At 40.6% G+C, this 17,477-nt stretch overlaps 1 protein-coding gene and 1 pseudogene across 5 annotated transcripts in view; both read right to left on the bottom strand.

Annotated features, from left to right (window-relative positions):
* The window catches only part of LOC127544664 (zinc finger protein 16-like), a 56,694-nt gene extending 47,765 nt beyond the window's left edge, over positions 1-8,929 (bottom strand). The window contains exons 1-3 of one of the 5 annotated variants that reach the window (XM_051971418.1): positions 5,451-8,929; positions 2,012-2,155; positions 129-220 (exon numbers count right to left, since the gene is read on the bottom strand). In XM_051971418.1, coding sequence (XP_051827378.1) covers positions 129-161 — 33 coding nt within the window. In that variant the 5' untranslated portion in view covers positions 162-220; positions 2,012-2,155; positions 5,451-8,929. The remainder of the gene's footprint in view (positions 1-128; positions 221-2,011; positions 2,156-5,450) is intronic. The other 4 variants (XM_051971420.1, XM_051971417.1, XM_051971419.1 and 1 more) reach the window with 4 other exon arrangements.
* The window catches only part of LOC127544676 (ribonucleoside-diphosphate reductase subunit M2-like), a 681,272-nt pseudogene that overhangs the window by 338,757 nt on the left and 325,038 nt on the right, over positions 1-17,477 (bottom strand).

The following is a 17,477-nucleotide window of genomic DNA, read 5'->3' as shown; positions in this document are numbered from 1 at the left end:
TTAAAACTTAACAAATACTTCCTTTTTTTTTTTTTTAACATGGCAGAAGAAAGAAGTAGATTTAAAAAAAAAAAAAAAAAAAGAATGAAGAAGTTCTGCAGATTGGGGTCTCCAGAAAAACAGCTCACCTGGGGCCCGACTGACAGGAGCTCTGCTGCCATTGCCTGGTTTCCTGGGTTCCCCTCAGGGAGTCAGAGAAGAACCTGGTGAGTTGCCAGAGCTGGGAAAAGAGAAAGGCATATGTGGAAGACCAGTCCTGATTTATGGTGCCCCCTCTGTCACTCTGGGATTCCCCAGTTATCACAAGAATAGCCCCTGGATCCACCTCCATCATCATTATGAGCACTGAATGTGTCCATGAAGGGCAATTAGCTGCTGTTAACTGCCCAAAAGGTACATAGTTAAGTTCATCTCTTTCAGCAAATTCTGGTCTGATTCTTAAGTTTATCCAGCAACTTCTTAGCAATCACCAAAATATAAAAGGTTTATAGGGCCCCTCTGAAACACACATAGCAACTTCATTCCCAGTCTCTTTTCAGGCCTTGAAGACTCCCCAGGCTCACCTCTGCTTATAGTGACAATTTCCTGAGCACGCTACATGAACTTTGAGATACATGTTTATTGTTCGATTATAACAAAATCCAGACCCATAACTCCAAAAAGATATCTTCCACAGATATGTTAAAATTATATAATTATTTGTTAGATCTAACAGGAAGTAACTTGCTCAAAGATCTGATTAGCATTATCAACTGAGACAACAAACAGGGATACAATTATGCTCTGGTATTCACTGTTGTTATGGAAATATTCTAAGCCATGATTCAATTAGAATGGGAAAACTTTGTACATGGTGAGGTCTTCCAAATGTTTCTGTTTACAGAATGACATTGCACTAATTATATAAGCCCTACTTGATTATTGGATCCCTTCATGGAAGCTGAGAAAAGAGCAACTGAACAATCTAGATAGGGAAAATTAAATGGATGAAAAATTTATATGAGCAGATTATGATATGAGGAGATGCCTGAACAGGCTACTGAAACAGTCTGATAGTTCATATATATGGGGCAAGTACTTCAGATGCACAACAAGCTTGGAAGACAATGTAGCACTCAATGATCTCAAGAAGTTTTGTGGCATACAACCACATTAAAAAAAATTATTTTGGAGAGGCATAATGACCAGTGTCAAGAAGACCTGGGTTCAAGTCTTACCTCTGATGAATCCTGTATGACCCTGCACATGCTAATTAATCTTTCAGTGCCCAAAGCGATTCTTTAAGCCTGTGAACTGCAAAGCAGCTGCCAATTTATATTTACAAAAGGATTTTTGTCATTAAAAGATAGTGAAATCACATACTCATCCTAAAAATTTTCAATGACTCTGTAAGGCTGCACACTATGGAATGACAGTCTCTAAACAACCAAAATTAGAGGTGATCCAAAGGACAAGGTGAACATAAGGTGTAGCATGTTATCAAGGGTGATGTCCTTGTGAGAAGTGGCAAAAAGGGTGTCACTCATAAAATATGTGATCAAAAAAGGAAAGGGAGGTGCTTAAATCCACACAGTATGTAAAAACTCCAACAAAGTAATCTTTAGCACATGTTACTGGTTCTAGAAAGGACTTCAATCATGCCACGGGATAGGCTGGGATCTGAACCAATAAAAGGAGCACCTGCCCACCATGGAACCACTGAAGTCTACAGGATACTCCAAACTCACCCCACACCCTGATCTCTAATTCATTCTTCCACTCTAGAGTCCAGGAAGGAAGGGCCCACATGTCCTTCCTCTTTGCTTTCCCACAAAGCCCCAGTACATGCTGGACACAGAGAAAACTCAGTCAGCATCTGCAGGAAAGGTTTTTAGCTTCAACTTCATTTCCAGGCAATAAAGACAATTCATGAAGTTGGGAGGGATCTTCAAGGTTATCTCATCCAATTCATACATAAATAAATTCTTGGTATCTATTCAACTTAATATTGTAAATGAAGGATTAAAATTACCTAAGAAAAGTGAACTTTCTGCAGACTTGTTTATCAAGTGAGGCAAAAATGGATCTGTAATCTTTTCAGAGCAACTCTATAGGGCACAGGGAGAACATTCACGTGTCTTCTAAATTTCTTGGAACATGAATAGCTGTTTAAAATCTGTATTGAAATTGAGTGGGAAAAGCAATCACTTCATTATATTTCTGATATGGATTAATCAATGGGAATCTGACATATGGAGACACACACACAAAATATAAATGCATAAACACAGATGACAAATAGAACAAAAACACGAGTTTAATTCATCATCAATTAAAGCTTCAAATTCGTCTTTCAGATTTCAATAGGCTGAATCTAAGTTGAAAAAGATTTTGCAGTCCTTTGTATAGTCAGATTACTACTGGAATGATTCAAAAAGTAGCTTCTGAACTTCTGAAGGAGAAGAAATGGTTTTTAAAAAGTGATATGGAACCCAAAGGAGAATTTAAGTGCAATTCTATCTCCTCAGTCTAAATTTGAGGGATTTGAGCTCTTATGGTAATCCTTCCACAGAGACAATAGAGGGAAGTGGAAAGTCACCAAGAATCAGGAAATCTGAGCTCTACTCCTGACTGCCACTAACTTTCTATGTATGAGACCTTAAGCACAACACTTTCTCTGGTTTCTTCTTCTATTAAATCAGGCCAATCATCCCTTCCCTCAAAAATCTGTTATAAAGCTCAATAGAAAATGGTTGAAAAGGCACAAAGTACAGTTTACATGCATGAGATGTTAACATTAATAGAAAAACCTGTATTTTAAGTTCTGGTAATTACTTTAGTTGTTTCACCATCATTTCATGTGAAGCTTGGATGGTTCCCACATATGCACAATCATATTTCTCAAACACAAAGGCACCTGAAGCTCAAGACTGGGAGAAGAGAACTAAATCACAAGGTTCTGTGCCAGAGGACAGAATTGCTGTCCAGATTTCTTCTAGCCAAGTACCTAACACAGGGCCCTTCCTCCCTGCACAAATATCAAGAAAAATGTTAAGAATTGGAATTGGAAGATCATTTGGCACAACCCTTCATTTTATATGAGAAAACAGATCCAACTAAGCAAACATCTAGTAATGTCATTGTGCCTTTAAAAACAACACTTGTTAAACCACAGCTCAGCCACTACAGACTAACTCACACACTGAACGCAAGGCAGACCTATACAGAACCACTATAAAGGTTTGACCCCAAAAACATAAGTTTAAAGTACCTCTGGGTGCTCTTAAATGAGGCCTAACCTCTAAGGCACTCAGGAAAATAGTGTGACCTAAATGCTATGGAACAGAGCATCTGTATATGGAAGGTGTGCAGCTGTGACTGGACAGGTTTGAATGTGCCTGGGGCAGTGATTCTGTCTCTGATGTTAAGTGTGGAAATGTAAGTGTGTGTGATACGAACAAATGTATGTTTGTGTTTATGTGAATACAAGGTGGGTCTGCCTTAAAGTGTCAATCCTCTACCCAACTATGCATGAGTGTGTCTATCTTGTGCCCCTTTGAGCAGTGCCCAAAATACCCTAAACTTTCAAGCCCCAGCTCACCCTTCTAAGGATTCTGTCTTGTAGAAACACTTAAGGGATGGAAAGATGAAAGAATGGAAGAGGAATGACGTGGAGAGATAAAACTTCATGGAAGGAAGTCTCTGGAGAGAAAGATTGGACACCTGAAAAGGAGAGGGGAAATGCAAAAGAGAGCTGGATAGATTCTAAGAGACAAAGGAGACAGGGGAGGGGGAGAGAGGGAGAAAGAAAGGGAATTGGTAGAGGGAGAAGCTTTGGAAGCTGGGAAAAGAAGAGGACTGTAGGGCAGAGGATCCCTACAGGTTTGGCAAGGGTGGCAGGAGAAGACTGGTAAGTAGAGGGATTAGCAGGGAGACAGAGAAGAGAAGGGTACTGGAAAGGAGGAGATCCATATCAGGACAGGGGAAGAGAAGGCTAATGCAGTGGAGGAGGCTAATTGGGGAAAGATTGTGGAGGGAAGGGAACTGGCAGATCTCAGAGAGAGGGGATGCCTGACCTGGCAAAAGAAGAGGAAAGGAAGAGACTTAGAAGGGAATGAATCTTTGGCAGTTGGTGGGGCTAGGGAGAGGGAATGCTTGGTGCAGTTAAGGGGGGAAGAGAAATTGGAGAGGAGTGGAGTAGAGTGAAGGGAAGGAGAAGAGGGGACAGATGAGGAAAGAACATCTTTCACTGGAAAGTACTGGCTTGCCTCAGAGAAAGGGGATACCTGGAGGGGTAAAGAAGGAAGACCTCTGTGCAGAAAGTGGTGTAAGCCTGGGGCAGCATGGAGAAGTTAGATGGGAAAGGGAGGGAATCCATGAAGGAGGGGGGTAGAGAAGCCGAGAGAAGGGGACAGGAGAGGAGGAAACCCTCTGAAGGAAAGGGAACTTGTGGGTTTCGCAGGGAAATGGGGTGTAGAGAGAAGGAAAAAGGCAAAGATGAGAGACTGAAGGGGGGCCCTGCAGGGGAGGGGCCGAAAGGTGGGGGAAAGGGCCACCGGGGAAGAGGCTGGAGGGAATCTTGGGCAGGAAAGGGAGCAAAAGGGGCCGATGCAGGGGGGTGGGGGTGGAGGGGAAGAAGAGGACCCCATGGGCAGAGGTAGGGCTGGAAGTAATGAGAGGGTGCTGAGAGCAGAGAGAGTCAATGGGGGATAGAAGGGAGGAGCCTAGGAAAAGGAGGTGGCCAGCTGGAATGAGGAGAGAACCCAACTAGGAAAGAAAACGGAGGACTGTGAGTTGGGGGGGGGGGGCTGCGGGTAAAGAGGGGTGGGGGGGGCAAGAAGGGAAACCCCACAAGGTGAGAGGAGACTTCGAGGACGAGAAACTGGGGGGAATCACAGGGCTGAGGAGAGGACGGTGAACCCTGAGCAGGGGAGGAGACCGGTGGGATCGAGGAGGGGCCGCGGCTAGGGGAAGGGGTTTATGGGGGCGGGGAGTAGGAGAGCCCGGACGGACTAAAGGGAGGGAGATTCTGGACAGGGGAAAGGTTGGCAGAGGGGAGAAGAGGGGACGGGAAACAGGGGAGGGGACCGATGGTAGAGGGCAGAAGCCACAGACATGGGAGAGAAAAGACGAAGGGGCCTAAGGAAGTAAGAGGGGAGCCACGGCAGAAGCGAGGGGGAGGAGAGGAGTAGGGATGGGGGGGGGGAGCATTCTGGACCGGGAGGAGACCGATGAAGGTGAGAAAGGGGGACAGTGGCCAGGGGAAAGGGCTGGCAGGAGAAAGAAGGGGGGACGCGAAAGGGGAGACCCCAGGGAGGGAAGGAACCGGCAGAGGCAAAAGGGGGGGGAAGGAGTGGGGGAACCTGGAGCAGCAGGGAAATCGGGGGGGGGGGAGGCGACGGAGAAAAGGGGACTGGAGAGGACGGAGGCAAGGGAGGGGACCCCAGACCCTCCCGGACTCTTCCTCTTACCCCTCCACGTCTGGGGCCGGCCAGGACTCACCCTCCGCTCCGGGGCCGCGCCGGGGACCGAGGCGGTGGACACAGACCGGCCCCACTGGACCCCGAACCGCCCCCACGGAGAGAGGCTGATCTCCCGGACCGGAAGTGTCGCCCCAGATTCCCGCCCCCCTTGGGGGTGCTGCCCAATCCTAGATCGGAATGCGCCTAGGGCCTCAATAGGCTGTAGGGAGGACTCCCAGTCTCGGTGGTCTGTCCGCCCGTCCTTGGCCGGGCCTGCGCAGAGCGTGGTGGGCGGGCCCTTGCTTCGACACGTGGCTATGTGGAGGGGAGGAGAAGTGAGGGTGTGAGTGCAGTTCTGCTCTTTTAACGCCTTCTCTGGAGGGGGTCGTAGCGACACCTAGTGTGAAGAGCAGAACCTGGTGCCGTCTGGATGACAGAGGCCGATCCGGAGCCCCGAGACTCTCGGGGGGCCAGAGGCCCGGGCTCTGGAGACCACCAGTGAGAGAGACCGCGAAGAGGGGCAACAGTCGCTCACTTCCCCGGGAAATATTTTTAAGTGCCTGATGGGTGCGGAGCGCTTTGCTGAGCACCAGGGGACAGACCTGGTCGCCTTGCGAGAGCTCACGGACCGATCAGTAAGATTGGTATCGTGCCCAGTATTGCCTGAGAGATACTTGACGGAGCTGCACAACGAGTTATGTTAGCCAATTAGCAAATGAAGCGCGCCCCTGCCATGAGCCGGGCTCCGGGCTAAGCTCGGGTGTACCCGAAACAATTCTTCTCCTTAACCTCAGAATCTCATGGGGCAGGGGAGGGGGGAGAACATGCAGACAGCTGTGTACCAAAGGCAGAGGAAGGAGCGGGAGCGAGAATCTCCGAGAGAAAGAACCAGGACTGGGCAAGGCTGCTTAGCCAGAGCAGCCAGGTAGCCGGGCTGAGGAGGGAGAAAGCGTTCCAGACTTGGGGGAGAGCCAGTGGAGACTCTGGGAGCAGCTTGGCCAGCGTCACCGAATCAAAAGGGGGGCGGGGGAGAGAAGTGCTGCGAAATGTAAGAAGGCTGCATGGAAGTGGAAGAGAGTATCATAATCAGAAGGCGAAGAGAATCACAAGGGTTCTTGAAGAAGTTTTAAGATAATCAATCGGTGAGCTCAGAAGGGGGACTGAACCAGAAAGCTTCCAGGAAAACATATTTTAATTAATCCTTAGGGCCTAGTAAGCTTGTTTAATCAATTTGCTGTGACAGGCACTCTGGCCTCAGCTAGGGACACACACACAAAATCAGTCTGTTCTAAAGGGGCTTAGATTACAATGTCTTCCTATTTCAGATGTCTTTCCATCTAATAGCCATATTTGGAACCTAAATTGTTTGTTTCCATAAGTTCCTTCAGGGAAGGGGCTTTTTTTTTTTTTTTGGCTTTAATTTGTATTCCTAGAGATTAGCCTGGTGCATGTCATATAAGTAGGCACTTAAATGATTATTGAATCATTATTGCCTGACTCAGCAAGTGAGACACATAAGTATACCCATATACCCATAAATATACCCAAACTAAGTCTAGAGTGATTTTGGTGGAGAGGTACTAGCAGTTGGGGAAGTTGGACAAGATTTCAAGTAGAGGGTAACTCTTAAGGAAAGATGATAGAAATCAGGAATTCTGAGAGAGGGAAAGAAATGCATTCCGGGAAGAGATGATTTATCTTGTGTGAGAGGAACACCAAAGGCTATTTTGGCTGGGCCAAAGATTGTAAGGAGGGAAGTAATGTGTTTGGGGGGGAGGGGCTAGCCAATGGGGCCAAATGAATCCCCATTATATGTATAATATGTATAATAAGCCTCAGAAGATTCAGTTGGTTTTTTGTTTTGTGTTTTTTTTTTTTTTTGGTTATGTGCTGAGGCAATTGAGGTTAAGTGACTTGTCCAGGGTCACATAGTTAGTTAGGAAGTGTTAAGTGTCTGAGATCAGATTTGAACTCAGATCCTCCTGACTTCACGGCTGGTATTCTATCCACTGAACCACCTAACTGCCCCAATTCAGTTGGTTTTTAAGAATAATAACTCATACATTCTCAAGAGTTTAAATGATTTTGCACAGAATCAAAATGCAAAGCTGAAGTTTGTAGCATGCTGACAAGAAAATGGATGTCCAGTTGGGCTTAATCAAAGAGTTTGCAAAGGAGTGTCATGAAATATGGTTGGAAAGGTAGGGATCTTACTGGGAAAGCCCTGAAATGTCAGGCTAAGAGTTACAGAACCAGATTCTAAAAATTAGAAGGAACCTCAGAGATCAATTAGTCCAATCTATATCAGAGCAATAACTTCTACAACATTAATGATTGGATGAAAAAGAGTTTAATAAGTATTGTGTGTCAAGCATTGTCATAAGCACTGGAGATACAAGTATGGGGAACAATCTCTACTCTTAAGTACCTTACACTATAATATTATGTACATATATAAAAGTGGTGGCCAAGGAAGGGAATGATGGTCTGCAAAGTTCCAGGGATGGTAAACTGATCCATTGGGCAGTTAGCTGACACTTTCCAGAATCAATGATACTATTGACTTTATTACTTTGCCTAAAATTACCTTATCAGCAAGTAAGTAGAGATAGCTTAGGTGAATAGTTGGATGAGAAGGTGACATAGTAGGCTAGTCTACCCACTTAAGAGGAATATGGTACCTAAACAAGAAGTCTGGGCTTATAAGGCAGGAATTCTAAAGATGATCAGATTAACTTTCTCAGGGTCTGGTGACAGAAATTCTGGAAGTGTAGAGTACAGGGGTCTAGGTCTGATGGGTAGGGTGCTAATCCAGATGGGGATAAATACAGAAGTATGAAGGAAGATAATGAGATAACATGAATAGAGAGCTGGGAAGGCAGATGGTGAGATGGCACAGGTGAAAGCTGAAAAAGATGTAAAGATCCAGGAATCTGGAACCACCAAGACAGAGGGGGCTAAGTAAGCTAGTTTGCATCTATTCAGTTAACCAAGACAGCTAGATCCTAGAAAGAGCTCAAAAATAGTCATACCACCTCTGCTTGAAGACCTCCATTGATGAAGAACCTACTATTTTTCAAGTCAAACTGTTCTACAGAAGACAACAGAAAAAGAAACAGAGTTACAGAGACAAAGGGAAGAGCTGCCCACTCTGCCATAGCCTGCAATACAGTGAATTGAATCCTGACCCAAGAAGTAGGGGTGTGAGGCCAGCAGAGAAGAAAGCATCTTGGGACACTCAGAACCTGTGGATCAATACTCTATCCTGGCAGGTCAAGAGTGAAAGAGGACTAAACTAGGGAGAATCATGCAGAATATGAGTAGCAGCTTATTAGTTGATTTTCCAATTCCCTATATCAATAGGGGGAGGAAGGAAGAAGGGCAGCAAAAACAACAAAATCAAAATGAGATTGTCCAAAATGGAGCTGAAATCCAGTAAACTCTCTGCTGCTACTGTAAACACTTACCTAAAACACCCCACTGGAATGACTTGTATATCTCTTCCTTCTATAACTTCAAGGTAGAAATTAAGACCAGCACCAATGCCCTCTTTCCATACTTGAATGTAGGAAGGAATTGGGTGTCAAGACCATTTTTTGCTTCATTTAGCCCTTTGTTACCCACTTTGCTTTTCATTTCAAGTAATGCCTTTTGCTTTGAGTTAATGTATTCTCCAGTTGGTCTCCCAAGCATTTACTGTGTATTTACAGACCTTGTACTAAGCAATAGGAAAAGACAGAAAGGCAAAAACACAGTATCGGTCCTCAAAGAGTTCATGTTTTGATAAAGGAGAAAACATTCAAACAATTATGTTTAGATATAAATATAAGATAATATATAGTGGAAGTGGAAGGCATTGGCAGTAGGTGGGTGGTTAGTTAGAGATCAAGAAAAACCTCCATCAGAAGGTGAAATCTGACCTGTCTTGAAATAAACAAGAAGGGCAGGTAGGTGATGCAGGGGACAGAGCACCAACCCTGAAGTCAGGAGGACTTGACCTCAGTCACTTAACACTTCCTAGCTGTGTGACCCTAGGCAAGTCACTTACTCCTCAGGATAGAGAGAAAGATAAATATCTCTGAGGGAGAAATTGATTTCTGTCACAGCAGACCACATCTTCCTCAAGTATGCCTTGAACCTGAGACAGCTCTAAAGGATATATATATATATGAGAAAACCTGGGAGAAGGAACGAACAGCTTCCCTTAGGAGGTGAGGGAGTAACATTCTAGGCATGAGGGACAGTCTGTGCAAAGGAGGGAAGTGGAATGTGAAGTTCAGGATAACAGCTAGCCAATTTAGCAGGAAGGTAGAGTATATGAAAGGGAGTATTACAAAGTAAGTCTGGACAGGTAGGAGCCAAATTGTGGAGGATATTAAATGCCAACATAGAGAGTTTGCATTTTATTTTAGAGGCAATGGAGAGTTGAAGATTTTTGACCAGGGATGTGATATGGTCAGACCTGTGTCTTGGCAACTGCAGGGAGAATGGATTGAGCAGGAGAAGCTAGAAGAAGGGAGATTAAGAAGTTATTGTAATAGTCCTAGAGGTTTTGAGGATATGGCCAGTAAGAATGGCCAGGTAAACTGAGAAAAGACAGAAGATAGAACCTGTAGAGGTAGAATTGTAAATGAGAGAAGAAATAAATTAAGTTGTGAACTGAGGTGACTAGGTCCATGGCAATGTCCTCAAAAGAAACAGGAAATCTTGAAGATAGGATTAGATAGGAAATATGTAGTACAGTAAAGATAATGGATGTTATAATCAAGATCAAAGAATAGTCAATGGCTACTTAGTCCATTCCATATTCAAAAGGAATCGCCAATATAAAATCTTGAGAAATGGCTATTCAATGCCTTTGCACTCTTCTGTTTAGAATGCTTTCCTTCTTTCAGCCTCTTAAAATTTCTTGTGGCTCCTTTTAATTGCAACTCAAATTTTACCATCTAGAGGATGGCCTCTTTGTTACTAACATCTTCCTAAGAGTACATTCTACTTACAGTTAATTTCTTTTATTTACATGTCTCGCGAATTAGAATGTTAGCTCCCTAAAGATAGACTTTTTAAAAAAATCTTTCTCTCTTGACACACTTAGCACAGTGACTAGCATGTAGTAAGTGCTTAATAAATGATTTTTGTTTGATAGATTGATTACTTAGCTTCAGCTTGAAGACTTTGAGGAAGAATCCATCACTTCAGGCAACCCTTTCCACTTTTAGACAGATCATTTAAGATATTAAAACTTAAATCTGCCCTTTTTTGCAACGTCTACTCATCCTTGTAGTTGGTTCTTCTGTCTGACACCAAGAACAAGTCTTACCATTCTCCTGTAGGACAGCCCTTCAGATATTTGAAAATATTTAATATGTCTTTTCTGAGCCTTCTTTTCTTCATGTTCACCCAGGCCTCATATGATATGGTAAGGCCCTTTAGTAGTCTGGTTGTGCTCCTCTGAAGATTCTCTAACTTCTTGGTGTCCTCAAACTATTACATGAACGTGATATTCCAGACAAAGTCTAATAAGGGCATGGACTAACTCCTGATTCCTAAAGGCTATTTCTCTTAATGTAGCCACAGGCTTCATGAACTTTTATGGCTTTAATATCTCATTGCTGATTCAAAGAGTATGCAACATATTAGAGACTTCCACATCTTTTAGAATAGCTCACTAGAATCTCTCCCATCTTATACTTGTGAAATTGAATTTCTTTGTATATAACTTTGAGACTTGACTTTTATCTCCACTGAATTAAACTTAATTAGATTCAGTCTTATTAGCCATTTTTATCCTGTCCTTTCCAGTTCAAGGATCATTCTTCATGGCAGAGAACAGAAGCAAATGTTAACTGAGTGTTTTTGCCTTTGCTTTGCTGTCAGCTATTATTTTCCCATTTATCTTAGCAACAGTTCTTCCTCTTCTTTAATTTTTTTTCCCATAATATGGCCTTTAAAAATTCCAAACCCTTTTGCTCTCCCTAATTTTGCCTGAGAGCTGAGAAATTTGGAAATTTATGTTTGAGCATTTCTGACATCTCCTATAAAACTGTACCAAGCTTTTAAATCTATCCAGTTACCTGCCCTTACTTTTGCTTTCCATATATTCTTTTAAAAATCCCCAATCATTATATACTTCAACAACAATACTATATGATCAATTCTAATTAACATGGCTCTCTTCAACAATGAGATGAACCAAATCACTTCCATTTGTTCAATAATGAATATAATCAGCTACACCTAGCGAAAGAACTCTGGGAAATGCATATGAACCTCTACATAGCATTTCCAATTTCTCTGTTTTTGTCCACTTGCATTTTTAATTTCCTCTTAGGTTAATTTTACATTATTTCAAAGTCCTATTCTTCTTGTGCAGCAAAATAACTGTATGGATATGTATACATATATTGTATTTAACATATACTTTAATATATTTAACATGTATGTCTACCTGCCATCGGGGGAGGGGGAGGTAAAAAGGGGGGGACAAAAGGGGGGGAAAGAGGAGAAAAGTTGGAACAGAAGGTTTTGCAAAGGTCAATGCGAAAAATTACCCATGCATATATCTTGTAAATAAAAAGCTATAATAAAAAAATAATAAAAATTTACTCCCCAACAGCTAGTTCCTCACAATTAATAAAAATCAGATCTAGAAGAGAATCTCTTCTTATTGGTAGTTCTATCTTTTCAAGGCTGAAATTATCATTAGGTCAAGAAATTTTTAGTTGCTATTTTTGGCATAGGAAATGTCTGAATAAGTCAAGTTGTCACTACTATATTATATCTCTATGATAATTTTGTTATCTATTTCCCAAACATTTTATTTCCTCTTTCTTTCCAAGTGTTCTATAGCATACTTTGAACACAAAATCATTCATTTCTCTCTTTAATGATCTTTAATCAAGTGCCTTCTTCCATGCTTCTCCTTTGATTTCTGGATATCTTCATGAGTATATATATTATCTCATTCTACCTCTAACCCATTCTGTTTCTTATGAGTAAGATACACTCATCCACAGCCATGATTCAGTCATGAATTTTATCCTTCCCACATCTTAGCAATAATATCCATGGTATCATATTTGTCTCTTTGAATTAGGGCCTTTAGTTCATCTGCTTGTTTTTGATACTTTGCACATTTATGTATGCATATTTAAAAGTCTAAAGCTCAGCCATGGAAATAGAGATTTAAATTTGGAAGTCATCTGTATAGAAGCAGTGGTAGTAGACAATAAGATTGCCAAGGGAGAATCTAGAGAAAGCACATAACACCTCGGACAGACCCTAGGGTAGCACTTACATTAAAGTCTGGAGAAAAGATGAAGTAAGTTAGCAAAAAAAGAAAAGAAAAAGAGACAAAAAAGAAGTGGTTAAGAGATAGGAACATCAGTTTTCTAGTTAGAAGAGAGAGCTTTTAGCAATCATCTAAACCATCCTCATTTTATAGATAAAGAAGTTAGAGCAGGGGTCCTCAAACTACGGCCAGTGGGCCAGATGCGGCAGCTGAGGACGATTATCCCCCTCACCCAGGACCATGGAGTTTCTTTATTTAAAGGCCCACAAAACAAAGTTTTTGTTTTTACTACAGTCCGGCCCTCCAACAGTCTGAGGGACAGTGAACTGGCCCCCTATTTAAAAAGTTTGAGGAGAGGGTCTCAACTTACACAGTATAAAATGTTCTGAGATTAAGACTTGTGTCTTCTTACTTTTAATCCATTGTTTTTTCTGGAGGTACCACAGAGTGTAGTTTCTTAAAAACCAGAAGATTAAGGATCAAGTAGGAGGGAATGGCCGAATCAAAAGCTGCAGCGGAGTCAGGTAAGGTGAGGACTGAGAAGAAGCCATTGGATTTGGTGATTAGGAGGACACTTTTGAAAGAGCCATTTCATTAGCATTGTAGGGTGGAAGCTTTATTGCAAGAGGTTGATTCAAGAGAGAATAAGTAGTAGAAAAGAAAGGAATTGGATATAGATCATTTTTTCATTTTTGACACTGAAGAAAAGGAGCGAGATGGGATGGAGATGAATGGAGTAGAAAGATTAAGAACAGACTAGAACTGAGGAGCCCTAAAACTATCTGATCTGACTTCCTCACTTCCTTTCGGATCTTCACTTTTTAAAATTGTTCATATCCTCATTCATCTTCTCCTATAAATGGTAAGGCTAATCAATTAAATGATCAAGAAGTATTTAATAATTATCTACTATTGGGATTACACTGGGGTTACACAGACAAGGGGGAAAGTTCTTGCTTTCAAGGAGCTTGCATTCTATGGAGTCAATATGTGCATACATAAGTATATTCAAAATAAATACAATATAATATAAGGAAGGTGTTGGATAGATCAAGGAGCTTAATGTGGAAGGTAGTATTTGAGGTGAATCTTGGAACAAGTTATGGATTCCATGATGGAGAGCTGTAGAAGGACTGTATTCCAGGTATGGAAGACAGCTGGTATAAAGGTCTGGAGACAGGTGATAAGTTACTAAATGTAAGAATGTACTAAAATAAGTACTAAATGTAAGAAACAGAAAGAAGGTCCTCAAATAGAAAAGGAGCACTTGCAGACCATGTGTTTACATACAAAGCTGCAAGTTAATACTATTGATATATTTTTGTTTATTTTGTTAAACATTTTCCATTTCCATTATGCTTCATGAAAATGTAGTTTTCTTGTAAGTTTGGCACCTCTGTCATAGAATACAGGAAGACGAGTATTGTGTAAGGAGGCAGGAACAGCAGGATGGCGCCAGGTTGTAAAAAGTTTTAAATCAAACACAGGAAGTTCTATTTTAGATTAGGGAATCAATAGAGAACCATGAGAATAGAGGAGTTACCTACAGACATATGGTTTAGGGAAATCACTTTGATATTCTAGAAACTACAACCATAAAATCACTAACCTCTGCATATTTGACCCAATAAGAAAGGAAAGGGATACTTAGACAAAAATATTTATAAACACACATTTTGTTGTTGTAAATAACTATGTACGGAATGGGGAATGGCTAAATTATAGTATATGAATGTAATGTATTTTATGTTTAAAATTATGAAAAAAATTACTTCAAAGAAGCTTGGGTTGATTTTGTATGAGCTACTACATAGAGAAGTGAGCAGACCCCAACCCACAATTTATATAATAGCTACAGTATTGTAAAGAAAAAATGAGACTTAAGAACTTTGACCAACACAATGATCAAATATGGTTCAAAAAACTGATAATGAACTATGTCTCCCACTTCTTGGCACAGAGATGCCAAAATTAAATAGACAGAAGTCCTAAATGACATATTTTCTCAATATATAGACAGATGTGTATATTTGCTTTGGGTGATTATATTTATCTATTATCAGGGATAACTTTCATTTTTCTTCTTGTGACAAGGGAAGTCAGGAGGGAGATGGGGTAAAAGTCAATGAATTGTTTCAAAAAATAAAAGAGCAAAATGAAGAAAATGTAGACAAGAAAGGTAGCATTAGAGTACTATGTTAAGTGTGAATACTGAAGGAAAAAAATGTCATGAGAAGAAAATAAACAGAAATTAATAATTTTATATATATAGCAGCTAAATGACGAAGTAGATAGTGTACCAGATCTGAAGTAAGGAAGACCTAAGTTCAAATCCGACCTCAGACACTTAATACCGCTATCTGTGTGACTCTGGGCAAGTCACTTAACCCCAATTGCCTTAGCAAAAAAAAAAAAATAATTTTATCTATAACCCTCAGTTTTTCTTTGCATACTGAAATGTATTTGTTGATGTACAGTTTATAATAAGAAGCAAAAAATTGTTAAGTTAGTACCTACATGGAAGATGGACTGGAGTAGAGGACATGATGTAGAATTATCAATTAGGAGGTCATTGCAATAGTCTGGGAAAGAGTTGATAAGAGCCTTAACTAAAGTAATGACTGTATGAGTAGTGAAAGGGGGATGGATACAAGATGTTGTGAAGATAGAAATAAGATGCTGCAACATATCTAACATATATAGGACTGCTTGCCATCTAGGGGAGGGGGTGGGAGGAGGGAGGGGAAAAATTGGAACAGAAACGAGTGCAAGGAATAATGTTGTAAAAAAATTACCCTGGCATGGATTCTGTCAATATAAAGTAATTATTAAATAAAAATTTAAAAAAAAGAAGATATAAATAAGATCTGGCAACTGATTCAATGTGTGGGATGAGGTTGAGTTAAAAACTAAGGATCATTATGAAATTGCAACCTTGGGAGACTGAAGAAGGGTGATGTCCTCAACAGAAGGTAGCTGAAAGAAAAGTTGGTCTGCAGAGAAAGATAAATGAGTTTTATTTTAAATATGTTGAGTTTCAAATGTCTACAGGACATCCAGTTCAAAAGGAAATTGGTGAGAAGGAGCTGGAGCTCAGGAAATAAAATGTAGTTGGATATTAAGCATTTATTAACAAAGAGATGTGGAGATGTATATAAAATACTTTGCAAACCATAAAGGGCTAACTATCAACTGTTATTAGATTACAACTGTATAAGATCTAGCCATTGTATTTCTATCAAACACAGGATCCTTGGCCTATAAGGCATGACTAAACTTTTAAGCCAATTCTTCTGTCTTTTCTTGGTGTCAGGGACAGAGCACTATTTTCTACATGCTTCAGAAACTACTTCCTAAAGGCCATGTGTAAATGCCCAAACCATTCCTATCTTATCTTTTCTGTTCTGCTCAAGGATTGGTTTCTGTTTTGTCTATGTCTATGATGGCTGTGCTAGAAATCCCATGAGGTTATTAGATAGGCTTATACTAAGCATGAACTGTGAGTGCTCAGCATTTTTGTGCATTTCTCTATGAATATCTTTGGACACCAAACCTTAGGATACCCAGCTTCTGAGATCCTGACTCTTTGGTTCATGTTTCATAAAAAAAAAAAAGGGGGGGGGACTTATACTTACACTGGGATTTCAGTTTTACAAAGTATTTCTCACATAACATTAGGTAGTACATGTACAAATATTATCATTTTGGAGATGAAGTGAAGGGTCAGAGAAATCCTATATAATCAATAATTAAACTGAGGACTTAAATACTCATTTCTCTGACTTTCAAGGCCATTTCTCTTTCCAAAGCATGCTGGCTTTTGATACATCCAAATAAACCAGAGTGTCAGCTCTGGAACATTTAACTAACTTAATCAGGACATTGTTCCCAACCTATTGGTAAAAAACGCTGTTAAAGAATGACACTGTAATGCAAAGAATCTTGGATTACAGTTGAGACTCTGTAACTGACTTCTGATTATCTTTCTAATGTTGAACCAATTACTTAATCTAGGATCACAAAGTAAAAGTTGGAAAAGTCTTTATAGATTACCTAGTTCATACTCATTTTACAGATGAAGAAACTGAGTCCCACAGAAGTAATGCGACTATCCAAGATCACATATGTAGCAAGTAGTAGCAAAGGAACTCAAATCCATGTTCTCTGATTCCGAATCCAATATTCTTTTCACCATAATGAACTGTTACATTTACATGCTTTAGCTTCCTTATAGAAAAAAAATGAAGGGGTTAGACTAAATAAATGATCTCAAAGGTTGTTCTAGATCTAAAATCATTTTCTCCCATTAAAATGTTATGAGAAGTGGTGGGAAGGACAGAAAAAATTATTAAGCCTCTAATAAAAACTGAAAAATAAATGCCTATTAACTTATTCAGTGATTAATTAACTGAAAGTTTCCATATAGAAGTCCTTCTTGATGTAGCTGCTATATATTTGAAAAAAATATGCAATTCAATGAACATTTATTTAATACATATTTTTGTATCGGCACTGGGTTGAGAACTGGAGATAAAGATGATTTAATTCATCTCTATTGATAACCTGCCCTCAAGGGGCTTACAATCTAATGGATACACACACACACACACACACACACACACACACACACACACACACACACACACACAGAGGTTTCTGTATCTGTGTGCCAGTGCATATACATATGCAGGCTATGGCACGTACATAAATATGACAAAATGTGACTGAAATAAAGGAGAGATTAA

The sequence above is a fragment of the Antechinus flavipes genome, chromosome 1 (assembly GCF_016432865.1).
Source record: "Antechinus flavipes isolate AdamAnt ecotype Samford, QLD, Australia chromosome 1, AdamAnt_v2, whole genome shotgun sequence".
Taxonomy (NCBI): Eukaryota; Metazoa; Chordata; class Mammalia; order Dasyuromorphia; family Dasyuridae; genus Antechinus; species Antechinus flavipes.
The sequence above is the reverse complement of the archived record's forward strand: the minus strand, read 5'-3'. Positions and strand labels throughout refer to the sequence as shown.